The 22757-nt window shown below is 32.5% G+C and overlaps 1 protein-coding gene and 1 long non-coding RNA gene across 4 annotated transcripts; one reads left to right on the top strand and one right to left on the bottom strand.

Annotated features, from left to right (window-relative positions):
- Window positions 1-2220: 2220 nt before the first annotated feature.
- Window positions 2221-4073, bottom strand: LOC148280158 (uncharacterized). 2 transcript variants are annotated; one of them, XR_015822686.1, is made up of 3 exons: window positions 3511-4073; window positions 3225-3379; window positions 2221-2364 (listed from the first exon to the last, which is right to left on the bottom strand). It is a non-coding gene; the product is annotated as an uncharacterized LOC148280158 (long non-coding RNA). The 2 variants fall into 2 exon arrangements; XR_015822687.1 differs by having other exon boundaries at window positions 2949-3379; window positions 3511-4009.
- Window positions 4074-7473: 3400 nt separating this feature from the next.
- On the top strand, window positions 7474-19278 carry LOC148280157 (nucleolar transcription factor 1-like). 2 transcript variants are annotated; one of them, XM_088228845.1, is made up of 13 exons: window positions 7474-7857; window positions 7959-8077; window positions 9433-9588; window positions 9734-9835; window positions 9948-10069; window positions 10790-11015; window positions 11592-11762; window positions 12385-12530; window positions 15639-15710; window positions 15835-15900; window positions 17106-17165; window positions 17590-17700; window positions 17901-19278. In XM_088228845.1, the coding sequence occupies exons 1-13, from the start codon at window positions 7824-7826 to the stop codon at window positions 18139-18141; spliced, it is 1626 nt and encodes a 541-aa protein (XP_088084971.1). In that variant the 5' UTR covers window positions 7474-7823; the 3' UTR covers window positions 18142-19278. The 2 variants fall into 2 exon arrangements, with proteins under 2 accessions (XP_088084971.1, XP_088084972.1); XM_088228846.1 differs by lacking the exons at window positions 7474-7857; window positions 7959-8077 and adding an exon at window positions 8819-8979.
- Window positions 19279-22757: the final 3479 nt, after the last annotated feature.

Genomic DNA, 22757 nt, shown 5'->3' with positions numbered 1-22757 from the left:
CTTATTGATCCATTTGATTGTAAAAAATAACATTTAAAATGCGCGTCTTAAAACATACTTTTTTGTCTTATACTTAGTTTCAATAATAAAGTCTTATTTTATTATATTTTATCTCTAATTCTTAATATTTTAAATATATTTATATTTTCAACACTTGACACTTGTGCAATATTTACACACATGTCCACCCTCATTCCAATATAACACCCACCCTCTCACTCACTTACACTCACACAAACACACTAGTATGTATTGTACGTATATCTAATGTATTTCTGTGGATATCTGTCATTGGTTTTATTCTCTGTATATTTTATTTGTTGTATTTTTGTTACATGTATTACTGTTGATATCCCCAATAAATAAAAATAAAAAATATATTTAAAAAGATTAAAAAAATGAAAATAAAAAAGCTGTTTTATAAAATCTTAAAGATATTGGTACTTATGCAAAAATATTTTTTTACTGAATACAAAAGACAATCAACATACGCAAAGAAAAATGTATTAATTAACAACACAAATAAAAAAAATATTTATAGTCTGCTCGTATATACACTCAATGACAAAAAAAATATTGATTAAACAATTTTACCATAGTTTCATGTATATTTTTTTATTTGACTTTTTGTACTTAATGTTATTTGTACATTACCAAATGGCAATTTCTTTTAACCAACCGATAAAATAATAGTTTTATTTTTATAATTAAAGTTACAGAACATATTCAATGGAAAATTAAAATTAAAAAGCCAAATATACATATATACAAATAGAATTAAACGTATTTGTTCATAAATTACCTTTAATCAAAACTATTACTCTATAGGAAAAAGGTAAAAAGAGGAAAGGAGGGATTATATATATTGAATTACAAGGAAAAGTTACACTACAAAAGGCAATCAATATTATCAAAATTACCTTTCCGAACCTAATGGTGCATACGGCGCTGTATTAGTACACTAATCGCAGTGTATCTTGATCATATTTGTAAGATGAAGGGAAGATGATCAGTCTTACGCTTCAGTTACCAGTTCAGGGACTATGAAATATGCTACTGTAAAAACACATTTTTAAATAAATATGTAATGTCAACCATTTCAGGGATCGAGCCAGAGACCTATTGCATGGTAGGCAAACGCGCTGACCACTGCACCACGAGGCCGACAAAGAATGTACACAAAGAAAAATTAATTCAACAATGTTTTGAGTACCAATGTTTTGGTATGTCCAAATGTTTGTAGACTGTCTGGATTTTCTCCCTAGGGAGTAATTTAGATCCAAATTTGTTGCAACAGAGAGGGAAAACATTTTAAAGAAGGGAATATGGAAGTCTAGCCATTTATAGGGCTTATGATCTGTCATTGGCTGGTTTAACTGGCCACTTTACACATAACAAAGGTTTCAGCTCTTTAACTTCACCAAAATCAACAAATGAATGAATTGAGAAATTGTGAATGTTCAAACTACTACAACTACTACTACTACTACCATCACGCCATTTCCCCATATGGGTATGCAGAGAGAATGGACCGCCACACACGTCTCTCCTGGCATACATTCCTAGCTTCTTCCACATTCATACATGCCCTTCGGTTCTGTCAGCTTTTGACATGACGTCCCTCCATATCCAGGACATTCATCGTCCTACAAGAAACGCCAGTTTCCTGCACCGCCAGCGAGTATGTCCTAAATACGGCCGCCCAGTCTTCCAGCTGGTTTTCGTCGTCACCAACGCGACGGGACCGAATCCCGAGAGCCGCCCCAAGGCTCTATCCATGGCAGATCTCCGCCCAAGACATCGCCCAGCATGTGCTCATCCAAGCCCAGCATCCGGACCACCATCCGTCAACTCTCCGCATAAGTGAAACCACCGGTAACATTGTGTTAGAATTAAGATTTAACCCAGATAGCAAGGTAAACTTGAATCAAGCTTGTATTAAGTTTGAAGTATCAAGAGTTCAAGCTTGATACAAGTTTAAGGTTGCAACTTAAGGCAAAAAAAACTTAAGGCAAATTTAAATCAAACTTCTTAGTTACCATCCAACAAACTTTCATAATGATATTTTTTACAAACATCCTTCAAGGTTGTCACCCCAACGTTCATGCAATTTTGGATTTATTTCTACAAAGCAAAAAAAAACAAAAAAAAACAAACAAAAAAAAACAAAAATCAACAAAGCTTCTCAAAATTATTAAAATTAAATAAAATATCTTGTTATTATTACTCAGTATTTTTATTTTGAATAAATAATAAAAATTACAGGCTATTTTTGCCAAGAAAGTCAGATGATGTTGTGATGTCAAATAATTCATGTCAATTGACTGGAGATCAGAGTCCAGTGCATTCTTTTGTCTCTCAGCTCTGAAACAAATAAATAAAACTGTTTTATAACTTACTAGCTTTTTGACTAGTGGGATTTCTCATGGTAAAAAGTATCCGCTATTCAAATCAAAATTTGTTGCAACAGAGGGAAAACATTATGAGAAGAGAATATAGAAGTCTAGGTATTTACTGGGCTTATGTACTGTCATTGGCTGGTTTAAGTGGCCATTTTACAAACTGTAACATTCAGCGTTCTGCATATGTTTAAACATTTTCATTTCCTCAACTCTTCCATCTGTTAACTTTTGTGAAGTATAAAGGCTGATAGTTCAGCCGGATAAATCTCGCCCACATAATAAAGGTTTCAGCACTTTTACTTCACAAAAGATAGCTGATGGAAGAGTTGAGGAAATGTGGATGTTTAAACATAGGCAGTATGGTGAACGTTACACAGTGTGTAAAGTGACCTCTGAAACCAGTCGATGACAGATTATAAGCTCTGTAAATGCCTAGACTTCCATATTCCTTTTTCTATCAAAAATGTTTTCCCTCTCTGTTGCAACAAATTTGGCTCTTAATAAATTCCCGAGGGATAAAAAATGTTTACAAACATTTGGACATACCCAAAACGTTGTTGATTAAATTAACTGGTATAAGGAGTATAAAAATAGAAAAATTGATTTCCAGCGTTGCCTCGTAGGAGAAATGGTTCAGCCGAATGAATCTCACCCACATGATTAAGGTTTCAGTTCTTATAATTCACAAAAGTTAACAGATGGAAAAATTGAGGAAATTTGATGTTTAAACATAGGCAGAATGGTGAATGTTACACAGTGTGTAAAATGTCCCCTAAAACCAGTCAATGACAGGTCATAAGCTCTGTAAGCGTCTAGACTTACATATTCCCTTTTCAAAAATGTTTTCTTTTTCTGTTGCAATAAATCGAGAACTTTTTATTTTCCTCATTTCATCGTCAAGAGTCTAAATTGGAAATTTCTTCAGCTTTTTAAAAATGCTTCCCATACTTTTAAAAGTCGTGCTTTCCAGTACGTTTCTAAAAATAAAAAAAAGCTGTTTTACTTTGGATGCAATTTTCAAATGTTACTAACATAAAATATGACATAAATATTTAAAACATGACATATCAGTTTTCAGCATGCACAGTTATAAAACTTAATTACATACCATACTTTTCCAGAATTTACATTTGACCAATATTCTTTGTTGATTGCTGTTCGGTTTTCATAATTAAAGGAGGTATTGCATCTGCGAAAGCATTTTCTACTAAAACCAGTACATTATTTTCCATTGACGTGTCTTTTTGACATGAAAATCTGTATTGGAAGTATGCTGGAACGAAATAATTCAATCAATTATGTTTTGATGCAATGACATACCTAATAGTATAATGTTTGTGATATTTAATAATTAATCAGTTTAAACTATTGTAAGCATGATACAATGAACGAGATACTAATATCATTAATGATGGTAAAATATTTTCAAACTTATTTTAAAAGAACTCCTGACACGACGGTTTTGTCGGAAAATTCATTTTTATTGTTTTTTCCTCGGTGGCATATCAATAGTTTATCTTTTAAACGGAGTATTATAACTATAACAATATTAAAAGTTTTAAAATCCCCCAACTGTAAATGCGTAATTAATACGAATTTCAGAGAATAAAACGTTGAAATTTGACAGCGCCAAATATAGACCACACAATGTTATTTTTCTATGACTAGAGCAGTGTTGCCAATCTGAATGTTGTTTGGAATCAACATCTATTTTAGTATTTGTCCTGCACTAATTTAATTCGGTGGCCTCCGTGGTGCAGTGGTTAGGACATTAGACTCACATACGGAAGGTTCTGGGTTCGATTCCCGGAGAACACAAACATTAAATGTGTTTTTTTTAAGGCTGGGTGTATCGTGGTGTAATTCACCACTGTAATTGGGCCTCACGGCCTGTTGTGGTGCCAATAAAAAATCGATCGTGTAGAAAAGTCCCGGGAAAATATAACGGTTTAAATAAAAATAAATAAAAAAGGAATTCTCTCCATATTTTTATGTATATGGCAATGTGTTGGTCATCACTGTATGAATTTCGGATTCTGAAATATCATTCTTGACATAACAAGATTCCAGCAAGTTTTGTGAAAAACTTGTCTCGTCAAATTTGACATAACAATATTCCAGCAACTTTTGATAAAAAAAAATCCGTATCAACCTTTCATCAATCTTAAATCAAGTTTGTACCAAGTTTCACTGCTATCTGGGAAGTGAAGGAGTGACAATTATGAACTGCATTAGCTAAGGACCTAGCTCGGTAAGTAATATTTATTTTTTCTCATGTTTGCAATTAGTTCTAAGACAATTTCCACTTGTTCTAGCTTAATAAACATAGGTATATAAAACATTCGAGCTTTTTAAATTATCTTCCAGTTTACACGTTTTCAAGATAAATTTAAGTTTTAATAATTTTCTTTTGGGCTTTAAATTAATTAAGTTTTAATTAGAATTACATTATCATGACGGGGAATTGAAATAGAAAAATACATGGCGAAGTAACTTCTATACCATATATCCACACTAGGAAGACGCGATCATCCATTAAACGAAATAAACTTAGAGGAAGCAAGAACGTCCGCCAAACGGAAACTTGAGATGAATTAGAAGATCGCGTCTTCCTAGTGTCTTATTCGATATGTGGTGTACAAAGTTACTTCGCGTTCTCTATTTGTATTCCCTGTCATGATAATGCAATTAAGATTAGAACTAAATGAATTTAAAGCCCAAAAGAAAATAAAGAAAACTTATATCTATTCTGAAAACGATTAAATTGGAAGATAATTCAAAAAGCTTGATGTACTTACGTTTATTAAGCTAAAACATGGGAAATGTCTTAAACTAACTACAACATGGGGAAAAAAAGAAATTTACTTACAGAGCTGGGTTCTTAACTAATGCAGTTCCTAATTGTCACTCTTCACTTGTATCTTAATGCTAACACAATGTTACCGGTGGTTTCACTTATGTGTAGAAATGACGGATGGTGGTCCGTACGCTGTGTTCGGACGAACACATGCTAGGCGATGTCCTGGTCGGAGATCTGCCATGGATAGAACCTTGAACGGCTCTCGGGATTCGGCAAAAAAAACATAAAACTATTTAGCAAAGACAAACAAGGGCAATACAATAATGCTATACAATGTATTCATAAACACGATTAACATGTAAGATTTCGAGCTAACCATGCCAATCCATCTTCATCCACTGTTTTAGTGGCGATAAGATCTATGAAAAGCCGGACTATCTATTCCAAAGAATTAGAAGTTGTGTGACGAATTGACTTATCTACACATTCTGGACATTAGGGCATAAAAACAAAAGTTGCTATAAGAAGATTGAATAAATATCAGATTTCGATTATGTCGATATTCTTGCATTATATACGACTGAGACAGACATTATCGACTAAATCAAGATCCTTGCAATATGATGGGAGTGCTGTGTTGGTTTTGACATGTAGAGCAAATGGATGGTAAAAAAAACAGGCAAAACAAGGATTCGCCATGCGAATGCATCTTAATTAATGAAGAAAATAAGGAAGACCGAGAAAGACATGACTTAACTTAAAAAAGACTGTCACAGAATCTGTCATTCAAGTCAAAATTTAGGCAATAATTGATTTTTGTTTTTCACTCACACTTTTGAATCGTATTATGCACGTGTGACAAGCATGGATAAAAAACGTAATTAAAAATTGACGTTGATTTTAAAATCGGATTTACTCATTGATTTAGTATTAAAAAATCACTTATCTGTCAATCAACCAATAAAAAGCCAGCATTTGGGTCACGTGGCTAATAATCTGTCATTGTTGGCTGTGACATAAAAATACCAAATCAGCTTAGTTTCATTACATAAAATAATTGTTTTGCGCAAAAGCGAAAAATTAGCCACATACTACCTACCTGAGTAAAAAAAAGTTATGCTTGCTTAAATTCATCTACATGACAAATTGATAGATGCCCGTCTTTTTTATTACACTACACATTTATAGTTGGAAGTTTCTTTATTCAATGGAAGAAGTTGAAGAATAGGTATAGTTAGTGAATTTGCGAAATATAAAGGTTAATATTACCTAACGTCTTGCAGCTACAAAGCGCACGGAGTGATAAAATTCAAGCAACGAAAAACATATTTTCTTTAATTCAGCAAAAATAAAATTACTCAATAATGTCACTTTATGGCATATGCAGCAAAGATGTATTATGTCACATTATAACATGTGCAGTGAGATGTATTATGTAGCTTTACTAATGTTTTTTAGGTATATTTCTAAAATACAAACATGTCTTGGATGTTTTTTTCTTACGTTTAGGCTTGGAAAACATTCGATGAACTGTCAGAAAAGGTGACAATTATCTTGTGTTCGGTTTATTCGAGTAAAAAAAAATGTTTTTTTTTAACATTTTGAATTTGCGTTGTGGTCTTTTGTTTTTACATCGTATATCGTCTAGACTAACAACCTACTTTGACTTTCACAGCATTTTTGAAAACACAGCCAAACTAGAATGACCATCAAATAGTTTCATTTTTGAGTTAATTTTGAAAGTTTATAATACCAAATCGAGAAATTTCATGTAGTCGAAGGATGTGAGGAACACCCTTAAAGGTGATAAATAAATGGGGTTCTTTTGAGAATTGGCTAGCATGAACTAAAAGGTTATTATTATTAAAATGCATTATTGTTGAGAAATCCCAGAATATAAAACAAAAGAATGTACTAGAAGGTTATATTAATTTGAATTTAGATATTTTTTAATATCGCCGCGTTTTTTCCCAAAACAAACAAAGATTGATTGTATAGTGAATAATGAAAATACCTGCTTATTTTACGGGGAAAAGGGGTTTTAATGCAATTATATTTTAGACAGGTATGTATAGCTTGTATCAATATCAGTACTAGATATAAACACATTTTTGTCGGTACCTGTTATGGAATTTGGTAAAAGGCTATAGAATACATTAGATACCTATGTACATTGTCATTATTAATTTGTATATTGTCTATTGGGCGTCGAATGCGTTATTTTATTCGGCGTATATTTGTATATATATATATATATATATCATATACTTTCGTTTCGTCATTTCTATGTGATTTCTATGGTTTAGTCAAAACACGAAGGCACTGATTTCTGATTTGATCACTGAAAATTTCAAATTTTCTTCAAAATTTTCCCTCGGCAGCCTTGTGCCTCGGTTCTTAGATTGACCATACATGTTATGTGTGTTATGAGTTTAACGTGATTGTTTATAATCAATCAGAATCTTAAACTTTTGAAGAGTGCTTGCCCACAATATTTGCGTTATTTGGTTAAACTTTTTGGCGCTTTTTGGTTAAAGTTTTGTTTGTTTCCCTTATTATTCCTGTTTTTAAGTATCAAAAATAATAATTGAGGCATCTATTTTTCAATTTTTTAAATAAAAATGTCGGTTAATGATAACGAGCCACTGATATATGGTAATTATTTAAAAGATTTGTCATTTCAGGTTAAATTTGTACTGGACTTTTGTACTATTTACAGTATATATTTTTTATAATATTCTATAAATCTTGTACAGATTCTATTACCTGGCCTAATGATCATGTGGAAAAACTTATATCTAGAATGAAGCAGCACATTCCCTCTTCAGATAGTTTACGCCATCAATCGAGAGCTGCACGCTTACCATGGGACTTGGTAAGTTATTTGTAAATTAAATTTGATAGGTAACGGGGAATACTTAAGTATATGTGTTACTACTTTTCTGTCTATCACCTGTAAAAGAGTGATATCTTTACCATCACTTAGCAAACAAACACTTATCTCTGTGTCGAGTCAAAAACAGTCATTTTTCCTTACCGGCGGCTTGAGTACGTAAAGAAAGAATCAAACGATCTGTGTAAAGCGAAAGAGAATGAAATATTTGTTTTGTTTACTTTTGAGAAACACATTATGATTTCATTTTAATGTCTCAAATTGCAAATTAATCTACTTAAAAAGAAACAAGGCAAAAAATGATATTACTGTGTAAGGGGATATAGCATACAACACAAATCACGGAATGCACAAAAGTTTTTTATTTAAGCACTAGAATAATCCAAATAAATGCAGATGAACTTCCTATAGGAATTTCTGTTAGAACTAAAAAGATTTCAGATGTTGGAAAATTAATCATGAAACGATTTGGAAAAAAACAAGGAATTGGAGAAATCGGAAGATTTATGATTCTATAAAAACTTAAGTTCCTAGGACAACCAAGATACTTTGTAATTTTTATGTAAATGCTGATTTAATGTATTATGAGAGTTACTTGTTAGATTTCCTTATACCAAGGAATAACTATACCCTGTGTAAAAATACTAGTATAACTATACTAAGTTTATTCCATCATTTATTTTTTGACCATGCCACATTTCTGTGTGCATTTATGAACAAGCTGCTTCTGCATGTGCAGTAGAGTGGGCCGATGATGTATGGAGTTTTTTTTTATTTTTTTAGATGTCAAAGTGAAAGGGGTGTAAAAAGTTGCATTTTTGATCACATTGAACGTAAAAATTATCAAAAAAAATATTCCATACTACTTTTGGCCCGTAACCGAGGTTTGAAGTCTATACATTTTGGTATTTTCCAGTAAAATTTTTAGTCATCTCAAAATATCGAATTTCATGCTTTCGCGACATCTTTGACCAGTCTCGAAGATGTCGCAAAAGCGATGAAACCGGTCACTGAATATTCCAAATTTGTGGATTAAAGTATCACTCGCCTTTTATTTCTATAATAAACAACAACATTGCATATCAAATTTCTGTTTCTTTGGATAATGTCCAAAACAGGAGTCTCCATCTACGACCCCCGGGCTAACACCGGCTTCACTCCTAGTTGTGATGCAGTATCACATTATAAGAGCATTAACACTGTCCAAATTATTTACTGAAATGATAAATAAAACCCTTTTTAGAAACTGGTTGCTGACCATCTGAATTAGAAAGAATCGTCCTCTTTTCCTAATTTACTCTAATTTATGAATATTAATAGTAAATCATGATTCGCAGATCGCATTTGAACATCATTCTGAATTAGAATGCCAGCATATGTACAAGTTAGTCCTGCAGAGGGTTCGAGGTTTCCGGCTTCTAGAAGAAATTTTGAATGAAGCTGAAGTTTGGATCAAAAATCCCTGGACTGACTTCTACGGTGGAAAGTCTAAAGTATGTAATATATCAACCGAAAGATTCACGCACCATTCTGAATTTATTTTGTTGCTAATTTATATTTGTGTCAGTAACTCGAAGATTGTATATTCTCATCACCCTTTTATGTAGTCATGAAAATTTAATGATCTTTCTTTTTCAGAATCGCCATCCAGACATGCCAAAGAAACCTCTCACTTCCTACCTTTTATTCTTCCAGGACCAAGTAAAAACTTTAAAAGAAGAGATGCCGGAGCTGTCGGTTGTAAGTTTTAAAATATATTTTTAAATTGGTTAGCAAATAATTAATCCCCTTTTGTGTACAATCAATTATTAAGTAGATGTATATATTTTTTACTGATTGTCTGATTTTTTAGATAGAAATGTCAAAAATAATTGGTGAAAAATTTAGAAACTTAAAGGAAAAGCGAAAAGCTAAATATATTAAACGGGCCGAACTTTCCAAACAAGAATATGAAAGGAAAATGGAACTATTTCTGTAAGTAAATTAACTTTTTACATTACAGATAATTTTTTAAACATTGAATATTCGAACAAGCTAGTGAATTTAATTTGTAGTAGTTTGTCTTAATTGAAGTTAGGTGCAACTTGGTTTACTGATGATATGACAGGTGTTTCCGCATTTGACTGGCATTTTAAGGTATAGACAAGCATGCGTTCAGCATTTCTAATTGGATTATCTAAGATTTTCAAGTACCAGTAAATTTTTGACACTAAAGGGAGAATCTGGAGCCTGGCAATGCTGAGCACCCCCCCCCCCCCGCCCCACCCCACCAAACCCCACCACACCCCACCCCACCCCACCCCAACCCCACCGCAACCCCACCCCACCCCACGTAATAACCAAGTTTGACTGTACATAATATAGAACATAATAAAAACACAAAACTCAAAAATAAAAACACCATAAATTAAAACATCTTTCTACCTATTTGAAATGTACATAATATGCTTTTCTTTATTACTGTCACGTGCGTCCCAGAGTTTAAAGAAGATTAACATAAAAAACAACAAGGAAGAATTGAAGAAATATGGATATTCAAACATGAGTGGTGAATGTTACTCAGTGTGTAAAGTCATAACCCACTAATGATAGATCCTTTTAATACCTAACTTCCACATCCTCCTTTGTAAAGACATTCTTCATCTTTGTTTATAATATTTGTCAATCTTTAAGATCATTTACATTTGATTTCAGGGCGGAACATCCTTCGGAAAGGAAAAAAATGTCTAAAAGTTCAAATAATAAAAAGATTACGGCCTTTAAGCTTTATATGGAGGATCAAATTCAAACAAATCCCGAAGCAAATGAAAAACCTTTAAAGGAGTTGTTCGTGTTTTTCCGCCAGCAATGGGAAAACCTTCCGGAAAATGAAAAGTTACCCTGGCTTCTCTGGGCAGAGAAGAAACAGAAAGAAATTGAAGTATGCACTTATGAAATGCAGTAAAACCTCGTTTTTACGTTCCTCAATTTTACGTTTTCCTGCTTTTTATGCCGAATTGTTAAGGTCCCATTTTTTCCCATACATTCTCATACAAATATCCCCCCCAACTAATGTTTTTGTGTTTTTCATAACCCAGGTTTTACATTGAAAGTTTTGAAAACTCATTCAATCTGTCAAAAAATGTTGAGCCGCGTAGGTAAATATTAATAATCCCCAATTATGGCACTTTTCACAATTTTTCTGCAGTATATTTAGTATGAATATACTAGAATTAGTACAGTAAATATATTTTTATGTAATTTCATTTTTTCCATACATTTTTCAATTCCTCACTTTAGCGTTTTCCTCAGTTTTAATTTTTTTTTTGTTGCTCCCTAGAAAAACGTAAAACGGGTTTTACTGTATTTGCTAATTACAATAAATGCCTATTGGTGTAGTGGGTTTGGCTACCATGCATTAGGTTTTAGCTTCGTTTCCAATACACCAAAAGGCGGACACAAATTTTCTACCACAATGTAAAAATGCTCTTAATATCCAAAATTAATATTTTTTTAGGAATTAAGTGATTTTGTAAAAACAAATACTGTTTCAAAATCAGTATTAACAAAAAAAGAAAAAGATATTTGTGATCGAGCTGGAAAACCAGTCAAGCCTCCAAGGAATATTTACATATTATTTACCAGGATGATGCACAGATCTGAAGATATTCTGAGTTTGCCATCCAAGGTAATCCCTATACTTCTATTTTCTTCTCTAAAATGTTCTTCATCTCTCTCCTAATCTGTATCAACACATCGGATGTGTTGTATTGTCACAGTAAATAAAAAATTAACAAAATATTATTTAGAAAACAAGAGTTTAGGAAAGTACAAGAAACTGAGTGTTTTTTTAGTCTTTTTTCCTTTCAAGCACTGACTGATATTGTATATCATTTGATCTACTGTTGTTATAATATTGCATTAACTCTCACTTCAAATTTTCTTGCTTCATTTAAAAGATATTGACACGCTATGTCGTGCCAGTTTTTGTGTTGTTTTTGGCGCTTAGATATGTTTTGGGGGAACTAGTTTTGATTTAAGCGGAGGATGAGCCTTTCGCGCATATATTGTATTGTCGTTTGACCATGCTGCAAGTGGATTTGGAGTGGCTGGAGAGCTGTCTCGCCACTTGTGATATCTGGCTACTATTTTCATTCAAAGTGCTGGACTGGCGTCTGAAGCGTAAGGTTGATCACCTTACCTTCTTGTAATGGATGATCGATATATGCTACTTTTGATGTACCAATGCAACGCATTGTGCACGATCGGGTGCAAACAGGGATAAAATTATGATTTCTTTTTATATCCAGGATCGTATGAAAGAAATATCAACCAGGTGGAAAGCTCTCGCAGCTGACAAACGGGAAGAGTTGAAATATCAACTAGAAGAAAAAAACAATCAATATAAAGAGGAAGTGAACTGTTACCTCAAAGAAAATCCCCATCAAATAGCCAAGTATGTATCTATGAATTCATGTTAGAAGAGAAACTATGCTGTGTGGCATAAGCAATTCATTATAATATAAATCAATCCAGAAAAATGATAGATGAGTACAGTACTTTTTATGGTTTTTAAAGGAGCAACAAAAAAGTGTAAAACTCAGGAAAATGCTAAAGTGGGGAAATGAAAAACGTATGGATAAAATGGAATTACTTAAAAATAAAATTAATGTGCTAGACTATAGCGTAAATATACTGCCCGAAAAGTTTCAAAAAATGTCATAATTGGGGGATTTTGAATACTTTGACCTATTTTAAATGATTTCATTAAAAACATTTTGTATTTTTTCAGTCAATATTATAATGGGATTTTTCATTGAATTAAAAAAAAGTTAAAATAATTTAAAAATAAATAAATAAATGTGTTCAAGATAGAATCAGTTGCGGCATATTCCTTTGTTGATGGGGGCTCGAGTATTCCGTCGTTACCTAGTATCGACCCCCACTTTTCAGGCGTCAGTAGGTTATTCAATCGCTGCTGCACTTGCAAAAATACTCTAAAAGCATGCTGCTGGGCATATCTTTTGTAGGTGGCTGTGACGGAAGATCAGGTTCAATCTTGTTAACAGACTACAAGAATACAGAGTATCTATGGCTTTTCAAATCATCTCCATGAATAGGATAGTGCCAAAAACATTTGCTCACTGGCTCGCGACACCTCTGGTGTTGATGAGGCATTTTAAAATACATCGATAATGGCTCTAAGACGTTTATTTTTCTCAAAAAGTTTGATAATCTGTTCTTAACCTTTTCTAAATAAGGATGAGGTGGTGTCACACCCACTAAAAGCACGTATAAAAATAATATTTTTTAAAGTATTTTCAGGTTTTTGTAACTCCAAGGATAATAGATTGAGTTTTTCTACTGACATTTCTTGGTGGAACTGCATTTTAATTATAAAAATACTTAAATAGTTTTATGCCACTTTTATTTATAATTTTTACCAGTGACCGAGTTTCGTCATGCCTGACATCAGTGACCAGTCTGACAATGTCGCTCACGACGAAACCTGGTCCAAAGAAAAGTTTATTTATGTGTCAATTTTCCCATTCCCATTTTTTTTTTGAGGAGCTAATGCAATCAGCAAGACAAGCAAAGCAATATCTTCTCCTACAACTGCAGTGTTAGTGTTATTCAATGATTTGTTAATACCATATTGCACAACGAGGTGTCAGCATCTCTATCGGCTATTTCTTTTTTAATGCCTATGGTTGCCATTTTTTACACAGCATACGGATTAACTCTATTTTGTTATTCTCGTTTGTAAGAAACTGTTCCTGCTGAACTGTTACCCCCACGATTTTGTCAAAATTAATGTTACTTGATGTTTTAGTGCTTTTTCTTCGCATTTGTTCAGCTCGCTTAGTGCTATTGGTGGTGTCGTTATAGCCATAAAAAAACAACATTGCAATTAATACTATAGTGGTTTTTGGCTTAAGACACATACTGATCGCATGTATAGGAAAATACATGCAATCAGTATGTGTCTTATAGAGCTAAGACTCCACTTCACGCGATGCAGAAGAAAGCCACCATCAATCACATTAACAGTAACCTTGAGATCCAATGCTGACTCTTCAACTGGAAAAATTCTGTGTACATGGTAGATTTGATATTTTTTCTCATTATATTTTCATTGAAAAGTGCCAACGGGAATGGCGCCAATTCGTACCTTAAAAGATCCAGCAAGTCTTTCACTTTTCTTTGTTATTGCATAGACCCAGTGATATGTGATCTAGATATTCTAAAGTCTAAATTTGAAATAGCGTAATCTGCCGGTCTAAAAGTAATTATATTTTAGTTACATAAAACTTTTAAGTATATTTTTTATTGTTGCGTGATTTTAAAAAAACATTTGTTTTAAAATGGCAAAATCGTATGATTTCCTCATTTTGCGTGCGTTTTACCAGACTACAGCCTTAAAGGCGACTGAGGAACCGTGGCAAGATGGAGTGAATGGAGCAAACTGCGAATGCTTGTGGTGAAGGGGGGGAAGTAATAAAATAAAAGAGAGCGAGGATTCACGTGCATGTGTAAGAGGGAGATAAAAAATTATTTGACAAAAAGTATTGCTCACCCAGTCGTTTGCCTTATACTCTGATGAAAAATCTCAAATAACCTAGTTTTTTTTTATTTTGTCTGCCACTGTATCTTCGAAAATATTAATCCTAAAAATATTTATGTAACCGTTTTTGTAGAAAATTTTGTATACTTTAATTTGTTAATAAAACATTTTACGCTAAGTGATAGTTTTGGAAGTATTTGTAAAAAACTCAAAAGCAACCTTTAAACCCTCCCCCACCCTTAGCATACCCCCCACCCTCGGGGACTTTTAGTATGTTATGCAGTAGATACCAACAAACAATCATTGCTAAGTTTCAGAACACCGGGCTTTTTTACCCCTCGATCACCTATTTTTGGTCTAATTTGCCTGGGCTAATTCTCCATTTCGGTCAAACGCAGTGGCACATGGCTCGGCGTTTTTCGACGCATCTAATGAGTTTTGAAAATTTTTCGCTGTAAAACCGAGGTTATGAAAAACGTAAAAAATGTTAATTGGAGGGAATTTTCGAATTAGAATGTATGGAAAAAATGGGACCTGAACATTTCGAAAATATCAAATTGAAAAATGTAAAAACGAGGTTTTACGGTATATTTAATTATTTGACTTATATTTTAATAAGTTATAAACTTACTATACACCGCCAACACATGTATTCTATAACTTTTTCCCTTTATGTTGCACTAAAATATTATTATATCTCTTTTGACTTGTTTTTTAAATGTACCTATACATAAGATAATATTTAGTTTTGTATAAATGATCCTAACACTGTATAATTTTTACCAGTCTGAAGATGACCATTAGAAGGTGAAAACATTGATTGGTCAAATAAATAAGTGGAAATGTAACGAGTATTTTTTATTTATAACTTATATTGAAACATGTATGTGTAAGTAATTATATAATTACAATGGAATGCCGCCAAGAATTGTCAATAAATAACAATAACTTAAAAATTACAAAGAGTACAAAATTTTTTACATCTCTGTCGTTTTCCAGTTTTGTCTTTGGAAGGAGTAAACCAATGCCAAAAAAGTTTGCAAGTGATTTTATGCAGTCGAATGGTACTATGTAAGTGTTTATCAAAATATTTTGTAAAAATAAAGCATTCCCTACATTATAGTACAACAGTAATCGACAAGAAAAAAATGAATAACAAGTATTGTTTATAGTATTTATGTATTACCACTTTCAGGAAATCTGTAGAAAAAACAGTTTTAAAACAGCCTAAAAGTGAAACCACACCAACTTCATCATCAGAGTAAGTAATATTAGAGTGCCTTTTAAAATATAAATCTGTACATGCTTTTTTAAAATCTATTCATAACATTTTTGTCAGTTAAAAACTCCACCAAATCGCAGATGTGAGTCCCATCTATGGTCAGATATTTTTTTTATGTCTCGCAAAAATACAGTTTACTTGTTATTTTAAAGAAGTTTTTTAAAATATAAATCGTATTCTCAAAATGTGCTTTTAAATGAATTGAGGCTCATTTTTCACAAATATCGTTAGAAAAGGATTTGGAAAAATGGCTTTTTTGAGCGCTATCTGGACGAATTCCTTTAAACTCTAACTTCCTCAGAACCGGTATTAATATACAACAAGGATGGATAGTTGCCATTATGTTTACAGAATGACCATGTAATACATGATGCGCAGCGCTCGGTAGAGCAAAGGATGGCGATCAAGATTTGTGTCGATTTTGGCAAGACTGCAGTGGAAACTGTTCAAATAATCGAGACCGTCTTTAACGGAGATGCTCTGTCGGATCGAAAAAAGGTCGGCGTCCCCTCGCCCCGAGAAGGCCAGGATCAGCAGATCCAAAATCAAGACAATGCTCATTGCGTTTATTGCCAGATATTTAATGTAGTCAACCGGTATTAAAATCTGCCATGAACAATTAATATCAAAAGACTGGTCATCACGAGTTTGTACCACCTGGTACAACTGTGAAAGCAAAATTTTACATCGAAGGGCTAAAAAGACTGAAGCACGGGAATCAATGCGTCCGGCCGGACATCACAGACGACTGGAAGTTGCATCACGACAATGGGACAGCCCACAGCTCCTTCCTTGTCACCAACTACATATCTGATTTACATAAGTTACAAAATATACTATTACAGAAACAAAATAAATATATATTTTAAATTTCAATTAAGGCTACGGGAAGAATACGATAGATATAAGAAAATTAAAAATAAGTGCTAATAACACAATTTTTTTTGTCAATAAAAATGAGAAAACTATAATAAAAGTACATGCTATTGAAATCTGCTTTTTTATCCATAATTTTAACAAAAAAATTAATCGAAACGAATTCAAATAATTAATCTCCATCATATTGTCCTTATGAAATGCATTGAACAGTTTTGGAGCTATGAAAAATGAGTGTCTTTGACGATTCATATTCGTAATAAACATTAATGTTTTTGGCAATGAACTGATTTGTTTTTTTTTTCTAGGACTGATGTTATAATTTCCAAGAAGAGAAAAAGTGTTGACCATGAAACTGAATTGCCTAAGTAAGTTTTTTTATAATGGCCATATTAATATATACATATTTTTTAAGTAATTATTTTACTCATGAAGAACATCAAAATTGATGGTGAAATATTATTGTATTTTCCACCAAATTTATGACCCCTATTGTCATTTTTGCTCGAAGAATCTTCAAACTAATTATATTACAGAAGCGTTTCATTTACTGACAAAATGGAAGAAAGTAAGGAAATTTAAGATGTATTAAATATTAACAAGTTGCGATAGAGTAGGAATCGGATCTCAAACCTCTTATCCGAAACACGCAACACCACCTACACAATGTGACCCAAATATGGTTTTCATTTTAAACCTCATTCAAAATATTGAAAGCATACAAACTATCACTTTTAAACTGTGGTTGATTAAAATTGAAGGAATATTTTAGCTTTGGTGTTGAAATTTCAGAAAGAAAAAAACTCTGGATTCTACAAATACTTCAACTGAATATGTATCGGAAAATATAAATAATACCAAGAAGAATTCACTTTTCGAAGGAGAGCCAAAACAACCACCCGAGTAAGTTATATTTTATCGTGCTTGATAGTGCCATTTCTAAGACCAGTTGGCAACAAATTGAACACAACTGGAACCCCCTTTTTTCCGTATTTGTCGGTCACTACCCGAACCTCTATTGTTCTAATGTATCTACTATGTTCGTGCATTTAGTTTCATAATATAGTTTGGTTAATGTTTTATACAATTATTATTTTTTATAGGTCCCCTATTTTGCTGTTTAAAAAAGCCATGAAAAAAAGCAAGGTTAAATATTCATCGGAAGAACAACTGAACGAGGCTTGGAGAAACCTGTCTGGCGGCCAAAGGAAAAGTTATAAGAAAGCCTTGAAGGAAGCTCAAGAAAATTATGCAGTGAGTTTCGAGGCCTTCTTTACTTCCCTTTCCAAAAAAGATCGCAAGAAATATATAGCACATACTGGCGGTTGCAGATCAGAGGCGTAGTCTTCATTTTTATCATTTGACAATGTCATATTCAAACATGCTCTATATTTTTTTTATGTAAATCCAAATATGTCACTTTATTTTTCAAGTTAATTAACCACAATCATTAATTATGTATTAAGTATATATTTTTTTATTTGATGCTTATAAACCAAGATACGGAAGTGTGTTTGGGTTAGTAAACTTCAAGTTTTAACCTTTTTTGGGATAAAAATATTTTTAATATAACAAATATGTAATATAATATTTAAATGAATTTTGTATACTTGTCTACAAACATATAAATATTTACCTGTCTGAAAACCACCGCTATAGAGTGAAAGCAATAATTTGTCTAATACATGAGAGGAACCACTGTACTTGGTATTTTTACTTAATGTTAATATAAATTAATATATAATTTTAATTAAGTAACTTTAATTAAATTGAATGTAGTTATGCAGAAAGCAGCTAGTCCACAATTTTGAAAAATTAGATATTAGCGTTATCGGGTGTAGTAAGGTTAATTCTATGTTTTTCTAAAAATAGCCAGGCAGCTTTCATATAAAAAAAATAATAATTACCTTCTGAAAATAGTGTTGATCACAAATACGCCATTTCTCAATTTAAAGAAAGATTTATCAGTTTTAAAAAGTGTAAAAAATAATTAAACGTATTGGCATTTATAAAAATATTCTTGGTCATTTAAATTTTCTCAGCAAATAAAAATATTTCTGAATTATAATCGATAATCTAATAATAAATTTAAATGTAATGAAAAATATTCTCATAACTATATAGAGATGTAAATATTGTAATAATAATAGAAATATAGAGAGAATTATCTTAATATTCATTATTTATCTCTCCCCGCCTTGCACATGCAACATAGGAAAATAAGTAAAAAGGGTAAACACATCTTTCGAAATGTTAAATTAAGTTTTAAACTTTTATATTTTAATGTTTATTTGACTAACCGTTCTTACAGTTTTTAGCTTACGGGCTACAATAAGCGAGCAAAGCTTTTAGTGGAAGAAATCAGACAAAAAATTGACCTTTTGCATTATTATGAAACAGATAGCGCAGGACGGCCTCCAGGAAGGACTGAAAGAATAATATTATAGATTAATTAATCTAAATACCTGTAACAAAAAAAAATGGTTTAATACAGAATGTCACCTTATACATTCAGAGCCTGTATGAGGTATCATTCAATATCAGATCTGGCTGTTTTCTACAAAATGCATGTTTTAGGTTGTGTAGTTTGCCAGACTTAAGAAAATCACAAAAATTTCTGAAACACATAATTGAATTGAATTAATGAATAAAGTGAATATTCACAATTATGTACCCTAATATAAATATAAAATAATATGTTCAATACACAATGGCACAACATACATCAGAGTTTTACTAGAGCTGGCAGTTTTCTCCAAAATGCACATCTTGGTTGTGTGGTCAGCCAGACTTCAAAAATCATTAAAACTGGTCAAATACATAATTGGCGGCCTCCGTGGTGTAGTGGTCAAGACGCTTGACTCACGCACGGAAGGTTCCGGGTTCGATTCCCGGTGAGAACACAAAAAAATAAAATGTGATTTTTCTCAAGCCTGGTTGTTCTGTAATGTAATTCACCACTGTAATTGGGCCTCCTGGCCTGTTGTGGTGCAAAAAAAAAAAAGAAAATGAAATTATTTATCATTATATTTATCGTTGTGTAGATTTGATTATTCACTCTTTTCACAAAAGTGCTATTATCTCAGTTTCACCTTTCTATGACTGGCTGCTTTCTGCATAACTACGTTCAACTGAGGTATTTCCCGCTCAAAGATTAGAACTAAATTGTGTTAATCATTCTAGTACCTACCCAGCGTGTCACCTAGTTTTAATTATTTTATCAACAGCTTCCTTGTTGCTTTGAAATATATAAATATGACATAATTGTTTTCTTAGTCTTATAAACCTTATTAACATATTATTTTATCAATGAACATAAAATGTAAAATAAATCACAATTCAACTTTGCTACATAATTATATTTTTCTATACAGTAGGGCCTCGACAATCCGGACAAGCAAAAATCAGGACCTTGGCAGAAAACCAAGGCATCCGGATTGTGGTCTGCAATACTTTTATTATATTAGTCAACTTAAAAAAGTCTCCAATACTCTTCTGCTTATGTTTTTACAACTCCGTTTCGAAATTGCAGTCTCTTAGTCGACGAAGAAATACAACTTCGTAGCTATCTAATTTGTTATCTTCAGCCCATTTCAAAGTATTGATTACTGCTCCTACTGCTTCTGAAGGTGAAACATTTTTGGAAACGACTGCGCTTTCATCGTCACCTTGCTCATCGTCTCCGTACATTGCTGCTTGCACGATTTCCTTGTTAGTTAATACTTCAGCTCTTTGTAATTCCCTTTCGACACCACCGGCAGCCCACTCTTGCGTTTCTGACTCAGTTTTTTGTGGGTCAGAGTTCCCCCTCAACCTGTTGAACAGCTCGGCTAAGGTAACATTATCTTCCGGTTATAAACCAGTTTCATCAGCATTGTAAACCTCTTCCGCTGTTAAGTTTTTTTCTCTAATAACTTTCTGAAAGTCTTGCTGGAATGGTCCGATAACAGCTTCATCACTTGTTAGTTTTTCACTCGCCATCTTCAAATGTCTTATTCCGTGTATCATATTGAACGCGATATTGGAATTTGTGATTTGGGCTTCTAACAAATCATATCACCACTTACAGGACCAAGTATTCGCCTTTGTTGTAAAAACCAGCATCCTCTAAAATAGGATAGTTCTTTGTGCACCAGGACCACGTTCTGTTTTGGTGACGTATTTTACCATCTTTGTGTCTCCTACGGTTGACCTGCCTATACCAAACTTGCGAGCGATGGCAGTGTAGCTGTCGCCTTTATTTATCATCTCAATAATCTGTACTTTGACCTTTAAAGTTAGCGTTGAATGTTTACATGGCGGTGTCATGTTGTAAAATGTCAGCACTTCAAATTAACGAATACACAACACGCAACGAATAGATATGATTGACAATGGACTGCTTATCTCGACGCAAGTGAAATGCCTCCCCCGCAAGCTCTCCCACCCCATCCATCCGGATTACCGCAATCACCAGATAAGCGGGGTCCAGATTAGTGAGGCCCTACTACATTTCTTTATATTTGTTAATTTTTTTATTATTATTAGTTTCTGTTTTTGTTTCAATTTTTTTAGTACTATTAATTTTTATTTATTGTTTCAATTTTTTATTATTATTTATTGAATTGATCATTCAATGAAAAATCAGGTAGCAAAAAAGTCCTGCCTAAACACAGAAAATTCCTAGCTAGTCGGGACCTGAAACAATGAACCTCTGTGCATTATAAAAACAGTGAAATAAATCAGTTTTATATTATGAATATTTCAAATATTAACTTTGTGGTCAAACATTTTACTAAATGCTACTTAATATTTGTATATAACTACTTACCGACTTTTCTATATCTACCGGTTTCGAGACATACCCGTCTCTTTGTCAGGACACTTGGTTTAATTGGTATGCTGATGAAGAGACGGGTATGTCTCGAAACCGGTAGACATATAAAAGTAGGTAAGTGGTTACATACAAATAAATTTTAACCTGAATTTAAAACAACTTTGGTGCCAGTTTAACATAATATTTTCCTTTTCATGCAAATGCACTAAATAAAATAATTCCATCCATTTTACTTTATTGATACAAATCAAACTTACCTATTTTCTCAACCTTAGTGTGCAAATGAGGCATTCAAAGATCTATCAAATATGCATTTTGTAAATGATCTAAATTATATTATGAAAATGACTAATACCTACTGTAATTATTATTTGAACATAATTCTATGATTTGAACTAAACTATAATTGATTTGTTACAAAAGAGACAATCTACCCTGTAGGTAGGTAATCTGTTAATATGTATTTTTTTGGAAAAGTAAGAATTGAATAGAGTTGATGGCTCAACTAATAAAGACGTTATATTATGATAACTAGCATTTTTTTTTTTTCTAAATATAAAAACAAAAATTCTGTGACGATGAGGAACTTCAGCCCTACAGAAAATTGGATCTAAAAAATGTTTTCTTGCGCGCGGTAAAAAATAGAGCATTAAATTGTACAGCAAAATTTCTTGAAAATGTAAGAAAAAGCTCACCACTTTAAACGACGTCACTGGTTCATATGAACCGACCAATGACATGAGAGCTTTGAAGGATATCCGGTTTGTTTGCCGCAAACGAACCAATCGGGAGAACTGACAGAAGAACCTCTGACATCACACGTGGAGTTATTTCAGAAATAGAAAACTTTAAAAAATCATAGCGCCGATAACACAATATATATACACATACAAAAAATTTTTTTTTGGCTTAGTTTAATAGTCTATTAACAAATAATAATAATATAAAACACTGATCTTCCTCATTGTTTCGCCTTGTTAGGTCATTTTCAAATGAATGTGAAGATTAAATGGATTGAATGTCCTTATATAGTTAATAAATTAATCTTATTAGATATACCGTGTACAATAATCATAATTGCATTTATATTTTTAGAAATTCTAAAAATAAAAATCACATTTATGTTTATATAAATTCTTCATAA

This window comes from Micrasema longulum, unplaced genomic scaffold (genome assembly GCF_059751315.1).
Source record: "Micrasema longulum isolate JH-2025_06_02 unplaced genomic scaffold, ASM5975131v1 h1tg000611l, whole genome shotgun sequence".
Lineage (NCBI taxonomy): Eukaryota > Metazoa > Arthropoda > Insecta > Trichoptera > Brachycentridae > Micrasema > Micrasema longulum.
This window is presented reverse-complemented; position numbering and strand designations above follow the sequence as displayed.

Excerpts from the sequence above, each read along its gene's own strand:
- LOC148280157 (XM_088228845.1), top strand. The coding sequence starts at position 7,824 with ATGTCGGTTAATGATAACGAGCCACTGATATATG. Across the intron at positions 11,763-12,384 it reads TTCTGAGTTTGCCATCCAAG|GATCGTATGAAAGAAATATC; the intron begins GTAATCCCTATA and ends TTTTATATCCAG. Across the intron at positions 17,166-17,589 it reads CATGAAACTGAATTGCCTAA|AAAGAAAAAAACTCTGGATT; the intron begins GTAAGTTTTTTT and ends TTGAAATTTCAG.